Below are 26,221 nucleotides of genomic sequence, written 5' to 3'. Positions count from 1 at the left end.
AGAGCCCCCAGAAACAAAGAAGCACTGCTGCACCCTTGAACAGTGCCCCTCAGAAACAAAGAAGCACCGCTGCACCCTTGAACAGTGCCCCTCAGAAACAAAGAAGCACTGCTGCACCCTTGTACAGAGCCCCCCAGAAACAAAGAAGCACCGCTGCACCCTTTAACAGAGCCCCCAGAAACAAAGAAGCACTGCTGCACCCTTGTACAGAGCCCCCCAGAAACAAAGAAGCACCGCTGCACCCTTGAACAGTGACCCCAGAAACAAAGAAGCACCGCTGCACACTTGAACAGTGCCCCTCAGAAACAAAGAAGCACCGCTGCACCCTTGAACAGTGACCCCAGAAACAAAGAAGCACCGCTGCACCCTTGAACAGTGCCCCCCAGAAACAAAGAAGCACCGCTGCACCCTTGAACAGTGCCACCCAGAAACAAAGAAGCACCGCTGCACCCTTGAACAGAGCCCCCCAGAAACAAAGAAGCACCGCTGCACCCTTGAACAGTACCCCTCAGAAACAAAGAAGCACCGCTGCACCCTTGAACAGTACCCCTCAGAAACAAAGAAGCACCGCTGCACCCTTGAACAGAGCCCCCAGAAACAAAGAAGCACCGCTGCACCCTTGAACAGTGCCCCCCAGAAACAAAGAAACACTGCTGCACCCTTGAACAGTGCCCCTCAGAAACAAAGAAGCACCGCTGCACTCTTGAACAGTGCCCCCAGAAACAAAGAAGCACCGTTGCACCCTTGAACAGAGGCCCAAGAAACAAAGAAGCACCGCTGCAGACTTGAACAGAGCCCCTCAGAAACAAAGAAGCACCGCTGCACCCTTGAACAGAGCCCCCAGAAACAAAGAACCACCGCTGCACCCTTGAACAGTGCCCCCAGAAACAAAGCACCACTGCACCCTTGAACAGAGCCCCCAGAAACAAAGAAGCACTGCTGCACCCTTGAACAGTGCCCCTCAGAAACAAAGAAGCACCGCTGCACCCTTGAACAGTGCCCCTCAGAAACAAAGAAGCACTGCTGCACCCTTGTACAGAGCCCCCCAGAAACAAAGAAGCACCACTGCACCCTTGAACAGAGCCCCCAGAAACAAAGAAGCACTGCTGCACCCTTGAACAGTGCCCCTCAGAAACAAAGAAGCACCGCTGCACCCTTGAACAGTGCCCCTCAGAAACAAAGCACTGCTGCACCCTTGTACAGAGCCCCCCAGAAACAAAGAAGCACCGCTGCACCCTTGAACAGAGCCCCTCAGAAACAAAGAAGCACCGCTTCACCCTTGAACAGTGACCTCAGAAACAAAGAAGCATCGCTGCACCCTTGAACAGAGCCCCCCAGAAACAAAGAAGCACCGCTGCACCCTTGAACAGAGCCCCCAGAAACAAAGAAGCACCACTGCACCCTTGAACAGAGCCCCCCAGAAACAAAGAAGCACCGCTGCACCCTTGAACAGAGCCCCCAGAAACAAAGAAGCACCGCTGCACCCTTGAACAGTGCTCCCAGAAACAAAGAAGCACCGCTTCACCCTTGAACAGTGCCCCCCAGAAACAAAGAAGCACCGTTGCACCCTTGAACAGAGGCCCAAGAAACAAAGAAGCACCGCTGCAGACTTGAACAGAGCCCCTCAGAAACAAAGAAGCACCGCTGCACCCTTGAACAGAGCCCCCAGAAACAAAGAAGCACCGCTGCACCCTTGAACAGTGCCCCCAGAAACAAAGAAGCACCACTGCACCCTTGAACAGAACCCCCAGAAACAAAGAAGCACTGCTGCACCCTTGAACAGTGCCCCTCAGAAACAAAGAAGCACCGCTGCACCCTTGAACAGTGCCCCTCAGAAACAAAGAAGCACTGCTGCACCCTTGTACAGAGCCCCCCAGAAACAAAGAAGCACCGCTGCACCCTTGAACAGAGCCCCAAGAAACAAAGAAGCACAGCTGCACCCTTGAACAGTGCCCCTCAGAAACAAAGAAGCACCGCTGCACCCTTGAACAGTGACCTCAGAAACAAAGAAGCATCGCTGCACCCTTGAACAGAGCCCCCCAGAAACAAAGAAGCACCGCTGCACCCTTGAACAGAGCCCCCCAGAAACAAAGAAGCACCGCTGCACCCTTGAACAGAGCCCCCCAGAAACAAATAAGCACCGCTGCACCCTTGAACAGTGCCCCCAGAAACAAAGAAGCACCACTGCACCCTTGAACAGAGCCCCCAGAAACAAAGAAGCACTGCTGCACCCTTGAACAGTGCCCCTCAGAAACAAAGAAGCACCGCTGCACCCTTGAACAGTGCCCCTCAGAAACAAAGAAGCACTGCTGCACCCTTGTACAGAGCCCCCCAGAAACAAAGAAGCACCGCTGCACCCTTGAACAGAGCCCCAAGAAACAAAGAAGCACAGCTGCACCCTTGAACAGTGCCCCTCAGAAACAAAGAAGCACCGCTGCACCCTTGAACAGAGCCCCCAGAAACAAAGAAGCACCACTGCACCCTTGAACAGAGCCCCCCAGAAACAAAGAAGCACCGCTGCACCCTTGAACAGAGCCCCCAGAAACAAAGAAGCACCGCTGCACCCTTGAACAGTGCTCCCAGAAGCAAAGAAGCACCGCTGCACCCTTGAACAGTGCCCCCCAGAAACAAAGAAGCACCGCTGCACCCTTGAACAGTGCCCCCCAGAAACAAAGAAGCACCGCTGCACCATTGAACAGAGCCCCCCAGAAACAAAGAAGCACCGCTGCACCCTTGAACAGAGCCCTCAGAAACAAAGAAGCACCACTGCACCCGTGAACAGTGCTCCCAGAAACAAAGAAGCACCGCTGCACCCTTGAACAGTGCCCCCCAGAAACAAAGAAGCATCGCTGCACCCTTGAACAGAGCCCCCCAGAAACAAAGAAGCACCGCTGCACCCTTGAACAGAGCCCCCAGGAACAAAGAAGCACCACTGCACCCTTGAATAGAGCCCCCCACAAACAAAGAAGCACCGCTGCACCCTTGAACAGAGCCCCCAGAAACAAAGAAGCACCGCTGCACCCTTGAACAGTGCTCCCAGAAACAAAGAAGCACCGCTGCACCCTTGAACAGTGCCCCCCAGAAACAAAGAAGCACCGCTGCACCCTTGAACAGTGCCCCCCAGAAACAAAGAAGTACCGCTGCACCCTTGAACAGAGCCCCCCAGAAACAAAGAAGCACCGCTGCACCCTTGAACAGAGCCCTCAGAAACAAAGAAGCACCGCTGCACCCTTGAACAGTGCTCCCAGAAACAAAGAAGCACCGCTGCACCCTTGAACAGAGCCCTCAGAAACAAAGAAGCACTGCTGCACCCTTGAACAGTGCTCCCAGAAACAAAGAAGCACCGCTGCACCCTTGAACAGTGCCCCACAGAAACAAAGAAGCACCGCTGCACCCTTGAACAGAGCCCCCCAGAAACAAAGAAGCACCGCTGCACCCTTGAACAGAGCCCTCAGAAACAAAGAAGCACCGCTGCACCCTTGAACAGTGACCCCAGAAACAAAGAAGCACCGCTGCACCCGTGAACAGTGCCCCCAGAAACAAAGAAGCACCGCTGCACCCTTGAACAGTGCCCCCAGAAACAAAGAAGCACCGCTGCATTCTGGAGCAACAGCCCGGCATAGACAGAATTAAGGAAGTTCTTCCAGATCTCTTCATGATAGAATCTGTTGGGTCATTTCTGTGATCTCAAAACTCTTTAGCATCAACAGATCAAACCCACCTCTTCTCTGAGAATCAACAGCTTTGCTCAGCACTGCCCAGCAGCTTTCATGCACATTGTGATGGAGCATAAATCCACCATTTCCTTAGGCATGGGTCAAGTGTTGATTCCCCAGCTGTGAGCCAGGTGTGCCAAGGGGGCACGGAGGATATCCCTGTCTGCCAGGAGGCAGCAGTGGGACAATGTGGGAGTCCCAGTGTAGCACCTCAGGCCTAAGACTCCCATTTCCACTTCCAGCTTTTTTTGGCTGTTTACCGCCTGAAATTGCTTTGCTCTCAATAGAAGCCAATGGGGGAAATAGGGGGCATATTACCAAGCCTGGCGAAATGACATTACCGCCGCTTTAGCGGCCGTTTTCGGCCGCTAAGCGGCGATAATTTCATCGCCCTATTAGCAAGCTGTCGCTAACTGATGTTAGCGACAGCTTTGAGGCGATCGAGAGCGGTTTGGGGCCCGCTTTGTATGTTAGCGAGATTTATCGCTAATGACATGCAAAGTGGGCGTACCCAACCTGTTAGCGACAGAAAGCAGTCGCTAACGTCGCTATCGCCTATTAGCAAGGCAGGCGTAGCAATGGAAATATTCGCGCTAAGCATGAATATCTCCAAAAACTAACACCTGCTCAGACCAGTTCTAGGCCATTACATCCAATGGGAGGTGGATATAATGGCTAAGACCCTGTTAGCGATAATGCGTGAATATCACTGTATTCTCAGCGATATTCACGGATTTTGCCGCTATCGCCGGAAATGTTATCGCTTTTGAGATAAACGTTGCTAATAGCACGTTATCTCAGCGATAAAATCCGGCGATGCTTGGCGATAGAAAAATTGTCGCTAAACCTATTTAGTGATAATTTTCGCTACTTGTTGGTAATATGTCCCTATATTCTCCCAATTATTTATTTGGTAATCTCTGGCTTTCCAAAATGTTGGCATATATGCAACATGCCACCTTGAAATGGCACTAGAAGTATGTACCAAGCATAAAGCATCTGACCCTCACATACCATAAGGCTTTTGCTGCCCTTCCGTGCACACTGTTAGGATGGATTTCAATCATTTTAAGAGCTGGGTGGTTTGTTTTACTCACAAAATCTGATTCCTATTTAATGCCCAGGGAGATTAAGGACTGTGCCCAGAATCACGGGATGCTCAGCCGACGCCAAGACTCGAAACTACTTCCCAAGCTCCAAAGTCGTCAGCTCTGCCCGTCATAACATCTACCTGCCTCATCCTCTGGGCCAAAAACCCTTGGAACGGTTTTAGGCCAAAAACCCTTGGAACGGTTTTACAGCTGGCAACATCTGTTGTTTTATGTCCCCTTTGAAGCCAAAGTAAATACCTGGTAAAGTTTTTTTTTTTTTACAGTCATGCTGCGAGCTACAAACAATGGCACTAAGAATAATTTCAGGATCACTGATAACAATCCAAAACACCGCACTGCTACGTTCACACTAAATACCTGTAAAAGGAGGATGTTGTCTTTGTTTAAAAACAAAGTTGCACAGCTAAATGAAATTGGAAAAACCAATAGCTCTCGGGTAGGCGAGACCTATTAACTTTGCCAATGCTTGTTTTTATTCCAAACAACGGGCCCAAATATTAGGCCACGTTTTCTATCCAAACAGATAGTCAAAGGGTGGGCCCTAGGTGAATGTATGATGTATTCACGCATGCCTTTTCAGTGCATGCCTTTACAACGCGGGCAATACAATGAACACGTTGTTACCACGTGTTCCAAAACAACGCAAGTCGTAACAACGACTTGCCTTAGGGAAGCGCTGGAGTTTAGAACAGTATATTTTACTATTCCAACTCCATTCTGTGCAACAGAAGGGAAGGTGTTGGATTTAAAATCCAACAATGACTTCACTAAAGCAAGTCGTTGTAATGACTTGCGTTGTAATGGAACGCGTGGTAACTATGCGTTTGTTGTAGCGCCTGCGTTTTAATGGCACTGTCTAGTTCTGTCTCCGTTGTAAACGCTGTTTACCGTCTTAGGTAGACTTCATAGAGAGGAGAACTTCTAAACAGCCCACAGTGAGCATTCTCTCCTGACACACAACCAATAACAGTGGGTTTCAATCACTAGGGAAAAAAAGCATTGCTAAATCCAATTGGTCTCATCTTTTTTGATTTATTGGTTTTGCCATTGCGTATGCCAATACTCTGCTGAAGCACTAAAAGAATTGCAGCTGCCAGACTCTACTATCAAGAAAGTTTAAAAATGGAACTAAGTAGAGAAATGACGGAGCTTGGGTGAGTACAACCCTGGAGCATGGGGACGGGAATGTGAGCTGGAAGCTGCTTCACAGAGCTCACTCAGGAGCCCCAACGGACCCCTGCCCACTGCACATATTCCAGAGGGCCGCCACCGTCATCGCACCCAAACTTTGACGCACCATCAATGCCTCCCTCAGATCAGGCATCTGCCCAGACGACTGGAAACGGGCGGAGGTAAAACCCCTCCTCAAGAAACTTACGGCCGACCCAATGGACCTTAAAAACTACCGGCCCGTCTCTCTCCTCCCCTTCGCGGTCAAAGTAACCGAGAGACTCATAAACACCCAGCTGACCGCCTTCATCAAAGAGAACTCCATCCTGGACGCCTCCCAGTCTGGATTCCGCAGCAACCACAGCACCGAGACCGCCCTCTTCGCCGCCACTGACGACATCTGCATGCTACTGGATCAGGGACACACTGCAGCCCTCATCCTTCTAGACCTCTCTGCAGCCTTCGACACCGTCTCACGTTGCATGCTCGCAGCCAGAGTTCACGACGTGGGAATACAAGGAGCCGCCGTTGACCGGATCCAATCCTTCGTCTCCGGCAGAACCCAGAGGATTCGACTCCCTCGCTTCCTCTCCAAACCCACGGAAATCAACTGCAGAGCACCCCAGGGATCATCACTCAGCCCCACGCTCTTCAAAATCTACATGGCCCCCCTCACCGCCATTGTCAGACAGCATGGGATCAGCATTGTATCCTATGCTGATGACACCCAGCTCATCCTCTCACACATGAAGCTCCCCGAACATACCAGACTTTGCTTCCAGGAAGGAATGAAGAACGTGGCAGCCTGGATGAAGGACAGCTGCTTGAAGCTCAACTCAGAGAAGACCGAGGTTCTCATCCTCGGACCCTGCATCACCACCTGGGACAACACCTGGTGGCCCTCTGGCCTCGGGGGCCCACCCACCCCCACAGGCCATGCCCGGAACCTCGTCATCATCCCCGACTCCTCCCTCTCAATGAACCGCCAGATCAACGCCATCACCTCCACTAGTTTCAACTGCCTTTGCATCCTCCATAAGACCTATCCCCCCCGACTGTAGAAGGACCCAAACTTCAAACCATCCAGAACACTGCAGCCAGACTCTTCCTCGGGACACCGCGTCACAAGCACATGACCCAACACCTACGAGGCCTCCACTGGCTCCCGGTCGAGAAGAGAGTCACCTTCAAACTCCTCACCCACGCCTACAAATCCCTCAACAACATCGGACCCAAATACCACAATGAAAGAGTATCCTTCCATGTACCCAAGAGGAAGCTCCGCTCCGCCGACCTCGCCCCGGCAGAGGTCCCCCGCATCCGCAGACACAGAACCGGCGGGAGAGCTTTCTCCTACATCATTGGATTCAATTGAACCTGGCAATTTTCACCCCATTTCCCAACTCCCCTTCTTGGCCAAAGTCGCAGAATCTCACGTTAATACCATTCTTACTGAGTTTGTAGAGCGCAATGCTTTCCTGGATGCCTCACAAAACGTTTTCAGGTCCCGCCATAGTACGGAATCTGCCCTAATGGCGGTGACCAAAGAAATCCGCGGCAGTCTTGATGAGGGGAATTCGGTAGCCTTGATTCCCCTCGATTTAAGTGCCGCTTTTGGTACGGTGTCACATGATATCTTACTGCGTAGGTTTTGGGAGATTCGGATTGGGGGTCTGGCTTTAATATGGTTACAATCCTTCTTAGAGGACAGGACCTTCCAGGTTACACTGCCACCAGATCTGTTGACTGGGTGTGAGTGTTTGATTGGTTCAGATGCTCCGTCCATCACCACCCCCTTTTGTACCGCTTTGTTCACCATAAGTTTGGCAGGGTATGCTCAGACGTGAGTCCCTTGCTCACTTTGCCACTGGATTCAAGCAAGCCGGGCTGAAGACGGCTGGAATGCCAGAAACCGGTCCTAGGAAGCTTGAGTCCGGTCCAGGGAAGGCATGGCTTGGCAGTTCGGGCTGGACTGTTCCCATGAGGCACAGGGTCAGACTGATTTGCATATGGCCATGTCTGAACTGGGGTGGCAGAGTGGGCTAAAGAACGCTGATGGATCAATCCCAGATCTGTTGACTGGGTGTGAGTGTTTGGTTCAGATGCTCCGTCCATCACCACCCCCTTTTGTACCGCTTTGTTTGCCATAAGTTTGGCAGGGTATGCTCAGACGTGAGTCCCTTGCTCACTTTGCCACTGTATTCAAGCAAGCCTGGCTTAAGACGGCTGTAATGCCAGAAACCGGTCTTAGGAAGCTTGAGTTCGGTCCAGGGAAGGCATGGCTTGGCAGTTCGGGCTGGACTGTTCCCATGAGGCACAGGGTCAGACTGATTTGCATATGGCCATGTCTGAACTGGGGTGGCAGAGTGGGCTAAAGAACGGTGATGGATCAAACCCAGATCTGTTGACTGGGTGTGAGTGTTTGATTGGTTCAGATGCTCCGTCCATCACCACCCCCTTTTGTACCGCTTTGTTCGCCATAAGTTTGGCAGGGTATGCTCAGACGTGAGTCCCTTGCTCACTTTGCCACTGGATTCAAGCAAGCCTGGCTGAAGACGGCTGTAATGCCAGAAACCGGTCCTAGGAAGCTTGAGTCCGGTCCAGGGAAGGCATGGCTTGGCAGTTCGGGCTGGACTGTTCCCATGAGGCACAGGGTCAGACTGTTTTGCATATGGCCATGTCTCAACTGGGGTGGCAGAGTGGGCTAAAGAACGGTGGCGGATCAAACCAAGATCTGTTTACTGGGTGTGAGTGTTTGATTGGTTCAGATGCTCCGTCCATCACCACCCCCTTTTGTATTGCTTTTTATTCCAAGCATCATGCCATCAGACATGGGTGCCGCAGGGCTCTATTCTGAGCCCTTTGCTCTTTAATATTTATGTTCACCACCAATTGCCAATGAGTTCTCTCCTGAACCACTGGTGCCAGTCAAGACCAAGGATTCATGCAGTGCGACCACTGGTGCCAGTCAAGGTCAAGGATTCATGCAGTGCGACCACTGATGCCAGTCAAGACCAAGGATTCATGCAGTGCGACCACTGGCGCCAGTCAAGACCAAGTATTCATGCAGTGCGACCACTGGTGCCAGTCAAGACCAAAGATTCATGCAGTGCGACCACTGGTGCCAGTCAAGACCAAGGATTCATGGCGTGCGACCACTGGTGCCAGTCAAGGTCAAGGATTCATGCAGTGCGACCACTGGTGCCAGTCAAGACCAAGGATTCATGCAGTGCGACCACTGGTGCCAGTCAAGACCAAGGATTCATGCAGTGCGACCACTGGTGCCAGTCAAGACCAAGGATTCATGGAGTGCGACCACTGGTGCCAGTCAAGGTCAAGGATTCATGCAGTGCGACCACTGATGCCAGTCAAGACCAAGGATTCATGCAGTGCGACCACTGGTGCCAAGGATTCATTCAGTGCGACCACTGGTGCCAGTCAATACCAAGGATTCATGGAGTGTGACCACTGGTGCCAGTCAAGACCAAGGATTCATGGAGTGCGACCACTGGTGCCAGTCAAGACCAAGGATTCATGCAGTGTGACCACTGGTGCCAGTCAAGACCAAGGATTCATGCAGTGTGACCGCTGGTGCCAGTCAAGCCCAAGGATTCATGCAGTGCGACCACTGGTGCCAGTCAAGACCAAGGATTCATGGAGTGCGACCACTGGTGCCAGTCAAGACCAAGGATTCATGGAGTGCGACCACTGGTGCCAGTCAAGGTCAAGGATTAATGCAGTGCGACCACTGTAGCCAGTCAAGACCAAGGATTCATGCAGTGTGACCACTGGTGCCAAGGATTCATTCAGTGCGACCACTGGTGCCAGTCAAGACCAAGGATTCATGGAGTGTGACCACTGGTGCCAGTCAAGACCAAGGATTCATGGAGTGCGACCACTGGTGCCAGTCAAGACCAAGGATTCATGCAGTGTGACCACTGGTGCCAGTCAAGACCAAGGATTCATGCAGTGCGACCGCTGGTGCCAGTCAAGCCCAAGGATTCATGCAGTGCGACCACTGGTGCCAGTCAAGACCAAGGATTCATGGAGTGCGACCACTGGTGCCAGTCAAGACCAAGGATTCATGGAGTGCGACCACTGGTGCCATTCAAGGTCAAGGATTCATGCAGTGCGACCACTGATGCCAGTCAAGACCAAGGATTCATGCAGTGCGACCACTGGTGCCAAGGATTCATTCAGTGTGACCACTGGTGCCAGTCAAGACCAAGGATTCATGGAGTGTGACCACTGGTGCCAGTCAAGACCAAGGATTCATGGAGTGCGACCACTGGTGCCAGTCAAGACCAAGGATTCATGCAGTGCGACTGCTGGTGCCAGTCAAGCCCAAGGATTCATGCAGTACGATCACTGGTGCCAGTCAAGACCAAGGATTCATGGAGTGCGACCACTGGTGCCAGTCAAGACCAAGGATTCATGGAGTGCGACCACTGGTGCCAGTCAAGACCAAAGATTCATGGAGTGTGACCACTGCTGTAGCGGCAACCTTCTCAGCTTCTGCAGAGTAGAGGATGGATGGCCTGCTGAGTGACTGCGGTTTGCTCCTTCATTGGGTTTACTATCTGGGCCTGTGATGGGATGAGCCCATATCTAATGAGATGAGCGCATAGGTAATGGGATGGGCGCATAGGTAATGGGATGAGTGCCTAGGTAAGGGGATGAGCGCATAGGCAATGTGATGAGCGCATAGGTAATGGAATGAGTGTCTAGGTAATGGGATGAGCGCATAGGTAATGGGATGAGTGCCGAGGTAATGGGATGAGTGCATAGGTAATGGGATTAGTGCATAGGTAATGGAATGAGTGTATAGGTAATGTGATGAGCGCACAGGTAATGGGATGAGTGCATAGGTAATGGGATTAGTTCATAGGTAATGGAATGAGTGCATAGGTAATGTGATGAGCACACAGGTAATGGGATGAGTGCATAGGTAATGTGATGAGTACATAGGTAATGTAATGAGTGCATAGGTAATGTGATGACTGCATAGGTAATGTGATGACTGCATAGGTAATGGGATGAGCGCATAGGTAATGGGATGAGTGCATAGGTAATGGGATGAGTGCATAGGTAATGGGATGAGTGCATAGGTAATGTGATGAGTGCCTATCTAATGAGATGAGCGCATACTTAATGGGATGAGCCCATAAGTAATGGGATGAGTGCATAGGTAATGGGATGAGTGCATAGGTAATGGGATGAGTGCATAGGTGATGGGATGAGTGCATAGGTGATGGGATGAGTGCATAGGTAATGGGATGAGCGCATAGGTAATGGGATGAGTGCATAGGTAATGGGATGAGTGCATAGGTAATGGGATGAGTGCATAGGTAATGGGATGAGCGCATAGGTAATGTGATGAGTGCATAGGTAATGGGATGAGTGCATAGGTAATGTAATGAGTGCATATCTAATGAGATGAGCGCATAAGTAATGGGATGAGCGCATAGGTAATGGGATGAGCGCATATGTAATGGGATGAGTGCATAGGTAATGGGATGAGTGCTTAGGTAATGGGATGAGTGCATATCTAATGAGATGAGCGCATAGATAATGGGATGAGCACATAGGTAATGGGGTGAGTGCATAGGTGATGGGATGAGTGCATAGGTAATGGGATGAGTGCATAGGTAATGGGATGAGTGCATAGGTAATGGGATGAGCGCATAGGTAATGGGATGAGTGCATAGGTAATGGGATGAGCGCATATGTAATGGGATGAGTGCATAAGTAATGTGATGAGCGCATAGGTAATGTGATGAGTGCATAGGTAATGTGATGAGTGCATAGGTAATGGGATGAGCGCATAGGTAATGGGATGAGTGCATAGGTAGTGTGATGAGTGCATAGGTAATGGGATGAGCGCATAGGTAATGTGATGAGTGCATAGGTAATGGGATGAGTGCATAGGTAATGTAATGAGTGCATATCTAATGAGATAAGCGCATAAGTAATGGGATGAGCGCATAGGTAATGGGATGAGCGCATATGTAATGGGATGAGCGCATATGTAATGGGATGAGTGCATAGGTAATGGGATGAGTGCTTAGGTAATGGGATGAGTGCATATCTAATGAGATGAGCGCATAGATAATGGGATGAGCACATAGGTAATGGGATGAGTGCATAGGTGATGGGATGAGTGCATAGGTGATGGGATGAGTGCATAGGTAATGGGATGAGCGCATAGGTAATGGGATGAGTGCATAGGTAATGGGATGAGCGCATATGTAATGGGATGAGTGCATAAGTAATGTGATGAGCGCATAGGTAATGCGATGAGTGCATAGGTAATGTGATGAGTGCATAGGTAATGGGATGAGCGCATAGGTAATGGGATGAGTGCATAGGTAATGTGATGAGTGCATAGGTAATGGGATGAGCGCATAGGTAATGTGATGAGCGCATAGGTAATTGGATGAGTGCATAGGTAATGTAATGAGTGCATATCTAATGAGATGAGCGCATAAGTAATGGGATGAGCGCATAGGTAATGGGATGAGCGCATATGTAATGGGATGAGTGCATAGGCAATGGGATGAGTGCTTAGGTAATGGGATGAGTGCATATCTAATGAGATGAGCGCATAGATAATGGGATGAGCACATAGGTAATGGGGTGAGTGCATAGGTGATGGGATGAGTGCATAGGTAATGGGATGAGTGCATAGGTAATGGGATGAGTGCATAGGTAATGGGATGAGCGCATAGGTAATGGGATGAGTGCATAGGTAATGGGATGAGCGCATATGTAATGGGATGAGTGCATAAGTAATGTGATGAGTGCATAGGTAATGTGATGAGTGCATAGGTAATGTGATGAGTGCATAGGTAATGTGATGAGTGCATAGGTAATGGGATGAGCGCATAGGTAATGGGATGAGTGCATAGGTAATGAGATGAGTGCATAGGTAATGGGATGAGCGCATAGGTAATGTGATGAGTGCATAGGTAATGGGAAGAGTGAATAGGTAATGTAATGAGCGCATAGGTAATGAGATGAGCGCATAAGTAATGAGATGAGCGCATAGGTAATGTGATGAGTGCATAGGTAATGGGATGAGCGCATATGTAATGGGATGAGTGCATAAGTAATGTGATGAGTGCATAGGTAATGTGATGAGTGCATAGGTAATGTGATGAGTGCATAGGTAATGTGATGAGTGCATAGGTAATGGGATGAGCGCATATGTAATGGGATGAGTGCATAGGTAATGGGATGAGTGCTTAGGTAATGGGATGAGTGCATATCTAATGAGATGAGCGCATAGATAATGGGATGAGCACATAGGTAATGGGATGAGTGCATAGGTGATGGGATGAGTGCATAGGTAATGGGATGAGTGCATAGGTAATGGGATGAGTGCATAGGTAATGGGATGAGCGCATAGGTAATGGGATGAGCGCATAGGTAATGGGATGAGTGCATAGGTAATGTGATGAGTGCATAGATAATTGGAAGACTGCATAGGTCTTCCACAGGTTGTCAGTGCTTCAGCCCATGTCCATGCATCAGTGAAGAAGTGATATGTGTGCAATTGCATAGGACTTTCAGGCCTGCTTGGAATTATAACATGTACTTGAGCTGGGATTAAGGGAGACATTTCTTAACTCCCAGAAACCTCTCTTTTGTTGTTGCATCGCCAGACAGTTATCATGAAAACTCAGTACGTCTGCATCATCAATTGCGTGAGCAATCCAGGCCAGTCAGAAGCTTTTGTGGAACCAAATGCAAAAACGTGGACCAACAGAATCTGTTTTCCCAGTTTGACCAAACTGTGTGACTCTGAAAATTGCTTTCCTTCATTGCTCCTCCTTTTCCATTATCATCACACTTAAGAGCACCTCGAGATGAGTCCGTTCATTATGCACACTGTACAAAAACATTTTCGGCCACATGCATCAAGCTGTTTTGCATTTGCAAACGGTGCGAATCGCAAAATTCGGCAGTTTGCGTATGCAAAAACGGATGTATGACATTACAACGCATGTTTTTACATCGCATGCCTTTACAACGTGGTTTTTACAACGCATGTGTTGGACTTTGGCCCTTAGGGCAGGTTCACCCCTAGACTTTTTGCTGGAAAAGGGTGACCTGGAGATGGTGATTTTGGGATTCTGCGCACTTTCACTGTGTCCCAGGGGAAAGTGCGTGCGCACTCTGAGTGCATGTGCTGAGCTAGGCCTGCCCGCCCATAGGAATGCATGGGGAATGTATGTGTCCCTGGTAGTTCCTGATGCGTGGGGTGTACAGGCTTGTGTCTGGTATGTGTGAACTCGTGAGAGTGAATGCTGCGCAACGGTGTATGCAGCATGTATGTGTCTAGTAGCGAAGCGCCATTTCTAGACATGGCTGTACGTGTGCTGTGAGGGTGCTGGCGTGTGATTGGCTGGAGCTGGCTGGCATGCCAGGCTCCAGGAAGTCTGGATGGGTCTGCCCGGTGGTGAGTGGGAGATTAGCATGAGTGATGTGTGGGAGGAGTGTACCTGTGTCCTGGATGGGCTGGGTTTTCCCCACACAATGCTGGCTCCGCCCCCCTGTGGTGTGTCTAATGACCCAAGCCCTGCCAGTGAATAGAGAGGGTGGTTGAGGTAAACAGAGTACTCAAGAACCAGCTGCGACTGGTTCCGCCCCCACTCTGCACCCTTGAACAAAGGAATGCACTGTATAAAAATGGGGCTGTGTCCCCACTGAAGTTGTTCTCTTCTAGGATCCTGAGGGGCTGTTGCTGCTGTCGCTGGGCCAGAGGACCGCCACTTGGGGTGTCTCCCTGCCTGGAGACCCAGTGTGCTGGCTCTGGGCCCAGCCTTGCCCCCTCCTGCCTTGCTGAAGGACATTTTGTGGACCTTTATCTATTGCTTGCGCTGGTGAGCGCTTTCTGAGGTTCCTAGCGCCTGGGAGCGCTTCGTTTTCCTTCTAGCGCCTAACAGCGCTTTATTCTGGCTGGAGCGCTTGGGAGCGTGTAATTGCCCAGCCGGTGCCCACCCGGCATTTGCTCAGGAGTGCTGAGCCCCTCGAGTGCCCACCTCGAGTTATTGTTTATTTTCCCCGTTGAGCGGCTGCCCACGCCGCATTTTCCTGTGGAGTCACCGCCGCAGCCCGGAGTGTTTTTAAAACGTTGCCGGGCCGCTGCCAAGTGCGACCCGGAAGTGGTTGGCCGGCCGGCCAATCAGTGAGCGGCCCGACGGAAGTCCCGCCCCCGCAGCCGTGACCCGGAAGTCAGGCAGGCCGGGGGCAGGACAAAGAGGCAACCGGAAGCAGACGGGAGGCCACCCCGTGCTCCGGTAAGGGGAGAAGCCGGCGTCTTTCCTTGTTCCCCCCCCCAGGCTCCCAAAGCGAGGGAGAGCCCAGGAGAGAAGGGAGAAGTGTGCCGAGAGAGCCCCGAGGAGCGGGAGCTCTCGTGAAGGAAGACCGCCGCCTCGAGGGACAGCCTGGACTCAGAGGAGTCCAAGCGAAGTGAAGAGGAGAGAGCCCCGAGGAGCGGGAGCTCTCGTGTGTCCCCAGTGCAGAGGAGAGAGCCCCGAGGAGCGGGAGCTCTCGTGTGTCCCCAGTGAAGAGGAGGAGCCCCTCCCTCCGCCACAGGAAGCCGGTGAGTGGGGCCCCGGGGGCATTCCTTCTTTGAGCCCGGAGAGGCTCTGGCCGCATATTTGTTCAGCCCACGAAGGGCTCAGGGGGCAAAAGTGGTAACGAGCCCTGAGAGGCTCGTGAGGGCATTTTGTCTCTTGCCCTGAGAGGCTCTTGGTTGCAGCAGTTGTTTTCAGAGCCCGAGAGGCTCGTGTGGGCACTACTTGAGTCTTGAGTCCAGGAGGGACTCCTACACGCCCGCATTGGTGCCTCCTGCCCAGAGTGGCTCGAGGCACCCCCAGTGTTTCTAGGTCCCCCGTGAGGGACCCCAACAGCCCAGTGAGGCTGCATCTTTTGTTTTGCGAGCCAGAGAGGCAGGGGCCATTTGTTTCGCGAGCCCAGAGAGGCTCAGGAGACAGTCAGTTGGGCAGAGCCTAGAGAGGCTCCCACGTTGGCCCCATCCTCATCTCCAGCTGCCCAGCACTTCGTGGGCAGCTGCCACGTTTAGGCCCTGACATTGGGACACATGGACAGTCACAGGTGGTGACTTGTGAGATTGGCGCAATTGATATTGTTTTTACACCTCTGAATGAATGTCATGCATTGCATCATGTGTTTTCCTCTTACACCCCTACAGGTATTGTAATACATAGGTGGTTGTTTTCTCCCTAGTACAGGTGGTGCTAGTGAGGTCCTGGTTACCAGTGATTACTGGTTGTGCGCTCTATTGTTATATTGTGTGCTATTTTGTGCTAAAGTAATTTTACTTTCTGAAAGTGCTACTTCTGATTCCTGACAGTGGTCCAGGTGGCCCTGTCTTGTAAATATCCCCTTGTAAATTCTGCCCGTGCCTCTGGCACATTGTAAAGTTTGTGTTTCATCTAATGTGTTTTGGTGTAATACAAAGGCTATTTTTATATAACCTTGTGTGGAGTTTCCTTTGTGGTGGGCCTTTGGGTGTTGTTGCTGGGGTGCGTGCGCAAATACTTAGCCTACATCGCCTCCAAGTTTAGCCTTGCTGCTCGCGCCACGTTACCTAGAGGGTGAGTAGGGGTTATCTTGGCGTGTAACTCCCTTGCCCTGACTTGGGTGTGGTGATCTCTGACTGACTTTGGCGAAAGCCCTGGCCAGCCGGGGATCCCATTTCCAACAGCATGCCTTTACAACGCATAGTGCTTTGGGGCGCTGGATAGTGAATTGTTTAATTTACTATTCCAACTCCAGTCCCTGTGGATAGTAGGGAAGGTGTTGGGTAGTACATTAAACCTATTCCCTATCCTAGAGCGCCCCTCAGCGCAATGCGTTGTAATGGTTTGCGTTGTAAAAGTTACGTCGTAAAGGCACTGCGTGGTAAAAGTTGCATTGTAAAGGATGTTTCCCTGCAAGGACCTTCTTTGGGATGCATAATTTTTTTTCCATTTTTCGCAATTTAAGAAATCACATTTGTTTGCGATTTCTCACATTGCGATAGCATTTAAGAAATCGCAAATTTTGCGATTTCTTAAATGCTATGCATGATTTTTTTTTTATTTGCGAATTCGCAATTAGGAAGGGGAAAATTACCATGAAGTAAACCTTCATGTTAATTTGCGAAAAGTTTCAAAAATGCAAAAAAATGCATTTTTGAAACTTATATTTTACACACACACATGCCCTTGGGACATGTGCGTGAGTAAAATGTACTTACGTGACATTTCAGGGGTGCGGGGGGGGGTCCTTTGGACCCCCCCAGCACCCTTGAAATTGCATTCTCATTTTGCGATTCCTTAATTGCGAATTCGCAAAATGAGAATGCCTTCCCATTGATTCCTATGGGCCTCTAGGCCAATAGGAATCAATGTAAAGGGATTCCTTATTTGCGATTCGCAATTTAGGAATCGCAAATAAGGAAAATTAAGAAATCGCAAAAACTTTTGCGAATTCTTAATGCATCGGAATTTGCGATTCCTAAATTGCGATTCCTTAATTTTCGCAATTTAGGAATCGCAAATTCCTACAATGATGCATGTGGCTGTTTGTGAATATGGTTTAATAGACCACAATGTCTATAATGTCTATAATGATCTTATTCAGGAGGCCCATGTCAACAGACTCGCCTCTTGGGTCAGTAATAACAATGTCATCAAATCAGAAGATGAAAAATATGTCAGCCATGCAGCGTCATAATTGCGTAATGTGCAATAATGAAACCGGGTTTGAATCCCAGCTTCGCAGCTTGACCAAACTATGTGATCCTCAGCAATTCATTTCTTCTCTGTGCCTCCTTTTCCATAAGCATGCCATTTGAGAGCCTCTTGAAATAAATCAGTTCAGGATGCACACTGTACAAATATTCCTATAGTATACTGCTTAGTAGACAATAATGTTCAATCTATACCAGTAAAGGTGTATACAGAAGGCACAAGACTGCTGACTTTGCTCTTGCATCATTAATGAAATCGTCACTTTAGAAGGGATGTTGTTGACTAGCAAAGCTAATGCTGGCCACTCAGTGCACTGAAGTAATCTGCGCTTAAATGAAACAATCCAAAATACACTCTTTTATTTCAAAATGTTGTACCTCCTTTATACACAAAGTGCCAGCCAGCAACACTAACAGGGAGGGAGGGAGTCGGGAGGTCGAGTCGCAGCTGAAAGCTGTTCTCCTCTCCGGAGCTGCTTTGCTGTGGAGATTCATGGGACCTGTCATGGCCTCGGTACCACTCCCCACTGCTGAGGGCTGGTAGCGAGGCGGGAGATTCTTAGGTGCTGGGTGTAAGGACTAGCCTCTCACATTTTCATAGGATAATGTCTCTGTCGCTGTTTAACAGTTATAGGTGGGATTTGTGTTCCGGGTGGCAATGGTGATACCGGGATTCTGTGTGTCCGTTCAACTGAGAAGAACTAGGTAGGGCATTGGTTACAACTGTTGTGCTATGTTACTTTTCCAAAAAGAGGTGAGAGCTTGGGTTCTCAGCTCATTCAGGGAGGCCCACAATCTGACTGTTGTTCCTCCTAGCTCTTTTTTCTGCAGCTTTAGCCAAGTAATTAAGGAAATGGGATTTTTTTCTCAAAGTGCTTCCTCAGGGCTCAAAAGTATGGTTTCATAATTGCCAGTTTTGTTTCAGCTTCAAATTCTAAACTATCCAGTTCCTTCCGCTCAAAGTTAACTCTTCATCAAGCACTCGAGTGTCCATCCTTCCTTCTAGTGCTACATGAGTATCCCTTGTTTCAGCTCAACGAGGCTGGATCTGTCAGCAGGGTCCACAGCTGCAGGACCCTCTGTGGCAACAATCTTCGGTGTTACAGTCGTATGTGAATGGCTGCTAAAATCTCCTTGTGGAGAAGGCACTGAGTGGCTAGATCTGGAATCTTCCATATTTTTTTATCACAATTCGTCTGATCGACCTCCTACAGATTTACCTCCTCCAGCCTCCTTTGGTGTCTGCATCATGCTCTCTGTTTTTTTGCTATTTAGCATTCATGGGGCATGCCGCTGCCCACTGTTCCTGTTTGTTTGGCCACCCAGACTCGAATACTGCTATGTCGCAGGTCCAGCTCCTGCAGTAACATATTTGGCTATCATTTAGAAGCCTCAGGATGCACGAGGTTGCATTATCATGCATCAGAGTGGTGATACAGCGGTCTCGGGTACAATATCTGAACCTCACATTCTTTGCAGCAGCCTTCACACGGTGATGACCAATCTACTCACAGGTGCAGGAATAATGCCCTTTACTCCTTCCCCAATGGACGAGGAGATATCTCAGGCAAGAGTCTAGAGTGTTGCCCCGGCCTCTGTCTGCCGAGCCTCTTTCCATCTCCTGCTGGTTCTGTCTCTCTTACATCCACCTCTCGCCTTCCTTCTTCTCCATCTAGCCTCTCTTCTATTGCTGGTTCTGCCACTCTTACTTCTACCTCTCTCTTCCCTCTCCTATTACTTTGTCCTGCTTGTTGTAAACTCTCCTACATCCACCTTTCCCTTCGATGCCTTACTCTTTAACTATCATATCTCCCAAGCCTCTCGTCTTCTGTGGCTGGCTCTGCCCATCATACACTGAAGGTCGGCGAGCCGCTGAAAGCTCGAGTCTGAAGCCTGGCTGTGGCTCAGCTCGAGGTCCTGTTGGAACCTCAGGCCCATTCCGAGCCGAGCTTTCACGTGGCTTCTATCTTTCTTCCTCTATCCAAGATGTGGCTTTATGGTTAGAGAAGCTGACTGTGAAACTGGGGAACCAGGTTTGCATCTCAGCATTGATTCAACATCCTGTGATTCTGGGTAAATCATGTATTCTTTCTGTTCCTATAAACAATGCATGTGCCGTTGTGTAATACAACTAGGGCCCGATTCACAGAATGAACTTAAGACTCAATCCTAAACTTACTACTATTTTGGTATTCACAGAAGGCACTTACTACTTTTGGCATTCACAGAATGCACTTACTACTTTTGGCATTCACAGAATGCACTTACTACTTTTGGTATTCACAGAATGCACTTACTACTTTTGGTATTCACAGAAGTTAGAATTTTGTCTTAAGTTTGTCTTAACACAAACTTAAGACAGGCTTAAGACAGATTTAAGACAGACTTAAGACAAAATCCTAACTTCTGTGAATACCAAAAGTAGTAGGTTCATTCTGTGAATGCCAAAAGTAGTAAGTGCATTCTGTGAATACCAAAATAGTAGTAAGTTTAGGATTGAGTCTTAAGTTCATTCTGTGAATCGGGCCCCTAGTGCTTATGTAATGTGCTCCAATAACTTCAGGTCAAGGTTGCGCTATTTTTTTTAAACTGCAGAAAAATGAAGTAAGAGGTAAAAACAAAGCCCAAACATATGGAAAGACTAATAGATATCCATTTATTGGCTGATCTGTGCAAAGTGAAACTAGAAACCATGGATAAATCGTGACTTGCCCGCTTAAATTGTGTATCTCAGGTAAATATTTATATTTCACCAGTACTCTTTTTCATCATTTTTTGTGTCCAATAGCACTTTCAAATACGTGAGTACAGACTACCAGTTGTACAAAACTCTCACTTTTTACAAGTACTTCTCAGTGCAATGCTATAATGTGCCATAAAATGTCAAAGATTCCACATGTTATAGAAATAAACTTTTTGGAATTCTGAAGAGATGTTATCATATTTAACATGATGTTTGTTGTATGATTAACACAGCAAATATGTTCAGAGCTCGGCTCGTCCACAGGCTCTAAGATCCGAGCCCGACCCTTGCCTCTGCTCTGACTTGGCCCTTTGGGCCCGATTCACAGAACTAACTTAAGACAAAATCCTAAACTTACTACCATTTTGGTATTCACAGAAGGCACTTACTCATTTCGGTATTCACAGAAGTTAGGAGTCCTAACTTTAGGACTCCTAAATGCCTTCTGTGAACAACGAAAGTGGTAAAGTTAGGATGTTTCTCAGTTTAGGAGTTCTAAACTTAGGAGTCCTAACTTAACTACTCCTAAACTGAGAAAAATCCTAACTTGAAGACTTTCGGTATTCACAGAAGGCATTTAGGAGTTCTAAAGTTAGGAGTCCTAACTTCTGTGAATACCGAAATGAGTAAGTGCCTTCTGTGAATACCAAAATGGTAGTAAGTTTAAGATGTTGTCTTAAGTCAGTTCTGTGAATCACAAACTTAAGACAAAATCCTAAACTTACTACCATTTTGGTATTCACAGAAGTTAGGACTCCTAAATGCCTTCTGTGAATACCGAAAGTCTTAAAGTTAGGATTTTTCTCAGTTTAGGAGTCCTAAAGTTAGGACTCCTAACTTCTGTGAATACCAAAATGAGTAAGTGCCTTCTGTGAATACCAAAATGGTAGTAAGTTTAGGATTTTGTCTTAAGTTAGTTCTGTGAATCGGGCCCATAGTCAGCACGTCAAGAGGGTGGTACAGAGGCCATGCTCCAGGGGAGGGACAAAGACAAGATGGACAACAAAACCCCATAAAATAAGAAACAAGAAAAAATTACAATAAAGCCATTGGTAAGCAAGGGGTGGGCTGCAGCCTTCACTAGCTCTTGGTAACGCATAATAGGTCTTCACAACTAGACAACTGGTAGACTCGACCTAACCAGGGAGCAATGGTTGCCTCTCCCTGCCCTCCACATGCTACCAAGAAATGTGTTTATTTGCCTGGGCCTACGGAGGATGCATGCAGCTAAGGATCTCTAGATTCAGGGGCAAGCACAGGAATAGTGTCCTTTTCCAGGGGGACACACACCTAGGCGCGTGTCGACTGGATGGTTCAAGAGACAGAGAATGAGCCAGCGGACTAGCTTTTCTGTCCTGGTGTGAGAACTAGTTATCCTGTGGTTAAGAGTCCACAGGGGAAGATCTGTGTGGTGCTTACGCATTGTAGGTTACCTCAACGGGGTATGTCCTGAGACCAAGGTGACACCACCATCAGCAATGAAACCTTCAGGCGCTGGGGAGCCAGGCAACCTCCCTACATTTGCTTCAGTGCATCTCATTCCTGGCTAGAAGGACTTGGCTGGAAGGCATCCGCGGTTACAGGCAAGGGGCTGTGAGTTACCACTGAAGTGTACGCCCCATCACCCTACTTGTAGTGGTAGACCCCAGTCTGAATACACAGACTCATTGAGTTAGAAGCAGGTAGAGCCGTGCCCAAGGTGCAATATTTTGATCGGTTGTATGATGTTACAACGCGATCAAAATGATCGCGGTACATCACAACACATCTTTTACAACGCAAGTCGTTACCACGACTTGCGCTGTAGGGCGCTGGACTTAGGAATAGTATGATTTACTATTCCAACTCCAGGCTACGTACAGTAGGGAAGGTGTTGGAAGAGTAAATCTACTATTCCTTAGTCTAGAGCGCCCTCCAGTGCAAGTCGTGGTAACGACTTGCGTTGTAAAAGATGCGTCGTAATGGCACCGCGGTGTTTTGACCGCGTTGTGATGGATGTTTACCATTTTGATCTGAGGCTTAGGGATCTTGCTACTACTGGGAGCATTGTGGGACCAAGTTAGGAGATGTACAGGGAATGGAGCAAGGGGCCCATCAGTGGTCCACTCGTTTGCACGTACGTGTGGCACGACTTGGGCGCACAGTGAATTGTTCAAGCCTGCTTCACCATAAAGGAAAGTGGTAGTGACCGAGAGGCTGGTGCAGAAAGGAAGCCTACCAGGGCAACAATACTTCTGGGAGGCCCTACTTGGCACAGTTTGTCTTCTACAAGGAGCGCTGTGACTACCTACAACACCACGCGCAGCGCTCCGCTGCCTCTGGGCTAGGGTCTCGCTATTGAAATACCATGTACATACATACATATGTACATACATACATACATATACATCCATACATATCTACATACATACATACATATGTACATACATATACAAACATACACACACATGTACATACACATGTACATACATACATATGTGCATACATACAGACATACATATGTACATACATACATATACATACATACATATGTACATACATACATACATATACATCCATACATATGTACATACATACATACATATGTACATACATATACAAACATACACACACATGTACATACACATGTACATACATACATATGTGCATACATACAGACATACATATGTACATACATACATATACATACATACATATGTACATACATACATATGTACATACATACATACATATGTACATACATATACATACATACACACATGTACATACACATGTACATACATACATATGTGCATACATACAGACATACATATGTACATATGTACATACGTACATACATACATATGTACATACATACACACACACATCCATACGTACATACATACACACATACATGCAATCATACATACATACACACACATACATACATAAATACGTACACACATACATACATACGTTCATACATACATACATACATATGTACATATGATATCTACTGCCAATGAAGTGCTTGCCTTTTGCCCCTCCTAGGCAAGGCGGCTCATGGACGCTCTGTGTTTCTCAGTCCTGCAAGCCCTTGGCTTTGGGCTTGGCAGTTGAAAGACACAAGAGGTCCTCAAAGGATACATGCATATACAAGTTGTGAGCACTGGTAGACACTAGGGGTGGACATGTCCCTTGTCTGCATCAAGGCTGAAGGTGTGTGACTCGGTACAGGGAGTGTGGGGTATTAAGAATCTGGTCACGTGTTGCATTACGAGTGAACGAATGGATCGCTCAGTCACAGGCTCCTCAACATGGGGTTCTCAATCAGTGCGGTATGTAGAGGGGGCATCATAGGTCAGGTAAGTTTGTAGACGCTGGGATCATTTCCATGGCACATCACTCCCCGTCTCCTCCAGACTCACCTGTGAATGTTCCCCACTCCTCTCACTACTACGTCCACCGGCACCCTAGGAACACAGCGCCGCAGAGTTCAGCAGCACCCCACTCCAGCCACTTCCAACTCGAGAGGACTTTGGGGATCTTCTTCAAAAAAAGACTTTTGTCGATCAAGTTTCGACCTACCTTCTTTACTCTCCTCTGGTAGTAAATAGATGGTATGACCTATGTAGGACAGGACAAGTCGCCCTCGCCACAGTCTCCCGCTTGCGAAGAGCGACCTACGGTGGCAGATCGTTCTCCCACCTCGTCGCCAAGATCTGGACCGCCCACCCCCGAAACCTGCTGACCTTCAGAAAAATCCTCAAAACCTGGCTTTTCGAGCAGTAGCAGCACCCCCCTCCCTACCCCCAACGCCTTGAGACCCTCACGGGTGAGTAGTGCGTTTTACAAATGATATGATTGATTGATTAGTAGCACCACCCCTACACACCTGTTCCTACTCAGAGCTGTACCACCCCCACCCTTCTCCATCGCGCTCACCTGGTCGGCTCCAAAGGAGGTCACGTTGGCCTTCACGGAGCTGATGCCAAGGGCCAGCAGCAGGAGGCCTGTGTACATGATGGGGGAGCAGTAGTGGGAGTGCGGCTGGGTATCGCACCCGCTGGAGCTGTTGCACGACCTCGGGATGATATCGATTTCTGGCATGGCACCACACAGGTATGGCCGGATGTCGTCAGAGGCGGTGGCCGGCAGCATGCAAGCCGCCACCAGGTAGAGCAGCAGGCTGGCCAGGATAGTCCAATAGCGCCCCAGATAGGCATCCGCCAGCCAACCGCCGAGCGGTGACAGGACGTAGGAGGCCCCCAAAAAGAGTAGGGCAGTCTGTGAGGACTGGGGGCCGCCCCAGTTGAAGAGGTAGCTGTTGAGGTAGAGCACAAGGTTGGAGACGATGCCGAAGAAGGCCAGGCGCTCGAAGATCTCCACCAGTAAGATGGCGCCACAGGCCACCTTGCGCCCGGAGAAGATGAACTGGGTCCAGCGAGCGTCCGATGGCTCCTTCTCGAGCAGGGGCCTACGCTCCCCGCTCTGGCCCCCCATGGCGCCATCCTGTCTGTCCATGACTGTATCGCTGTGTCTGGCTGCCGCCGTCTGCACCGGTCTCTGTCTCTACCCTAGAACCTTGAGTAGACAGCAGTCACCATGACTGTGTTTTTGTGGGTCTAGTCTGTTTCTCAAGCTGTCTGAGTCATGGTGATTTCCAGCCTCTTCTTTTAGTCCTGGCGGCCTCGCCTGGTCTTTGTCTTTCGGTTTAAGTTCTTCGGCTTTTTTCAGTGTTTATGCTTTAACGCCATTTGTCTTTCTGTTACTTAGTATCTCAAGAAGCTTCTTACCCTGGTATGCAGTGGTTAGTCAATACTCCACTTAGTTCACTGCATGAGTCCTTATACTGCACGGCTTGCCAGTACCTCAGTCTAGGTACCTCCGAGTTTTTCAGTACTACAATCCTGATTTCCCACTTTTGGTGAGTTTCTCTTTCCCAGTACCTCAGTCCAATTATCTCAGAGTTTTCAGTACTACAATCCTGAAGTGGGTGAGTTTCTCTTTCCCAGTACCTCAGTCCAGTTATCTCAGAGTTTTCAGTACTACAATCCTGAAGTGGGTGAGTTTCTCTTTCCCAGTAACTCAGTCCAGTTATCCCAGAGTTTTCAGTACTACAATCCTGAAGTGGGTGAGTTTCTCTTTCCCAGTACCTCAGTCCAATTATCTCAGAGTTTTCAGTACTACAATCCTGAAGTGGGTGAGCTTCTCTTTCCCAGTAACTCAGTCCAATTATCTCATAGTTTTCAGTACTACAATCCTGAAGTGGGTGAGTTTCTCTTTCCCAGTACCTCAGTCCAGTTATCCCAGAGTTTTCAGTACTACAATCCTGAAGTGGGTGAGTTTCTCTTTCCCAGTACCTCAGTCCAGTTATCCCAGAGTTTTCAGTACTACAATCCTGAAGTGGGTGAGTTTCTCTTTCCCAGTAACTCAGTCCTTCCAATTATCTCAGAGTTTTCAGTACTACAATCCTGAAGTGGGTGAGTTTCTCTTTCCCAGTAACTCAGTCCAATTATCTCAGAGTTTTCAGTACTACAATCCTGAAGTGGGTGAGTTTCTCTTCCCCAGTAACTCAGTCCAGTTATCCCAGAGTTTTCAGTACTACAATCCTGAAGTGGGTGAGTTTCTCTTTCCCAGTACCTCAGTCCAATTATCTCAGAGTTTTCAGTACTACAATCCTGAAGTGGGTGAGTTTCTCTTTCCCAGTACCTCAGTCCAATTATCCCAGAGTTTT

General features: G+C 48.8%; 1 protein-coding gene across 1 annotated transcript in view; it reads right to left on the bottom strand.

The window, feature by feature from the left end:
- The window catches only part of SLC15A3 (solute carrier family 15 member 3), a 262,081-nt gene extending 236,830 nt beyond the window's left edge, over positions 1 to 25,251 (bottom strand). The window contains exon 1 of the mRNA XM_078676489.1: positions 24,430 to 25,251. Coding sequence (XP_078532615.1) covers positions 24,430 to 25,008 — 579 coding nt within the window. The 5' untranslated portion in view covers positions 25,009 to 25,251. The remainder of the gene's footprint in view (positions 1 to 24,429) is intronic.
- Between the last annotated feature and the right edge of the window lie 970 nt (positions 25,252 to 26,221).

Source organism: Lissotriton helveticus, chromosome 1_1 (assembly GCF_964261635.1).
Source record: "Lissotriton helveticus chromosome 1_1, aLisHel1.1, whole genome shotgun sequence".
Classification (NCBI taxonomy): domain Eukaryota; kingdom Metazoa; phylum Chordata; class Amphibia; order Caudata; family Salamandridae; genus Lissotriton; species Lissotriton helveticus.
The sequence above is the reverse complement of the archived record's forward strand: the minus strand, read 5'-3'. Positions and strand labels throughout refer to the sequence as shown.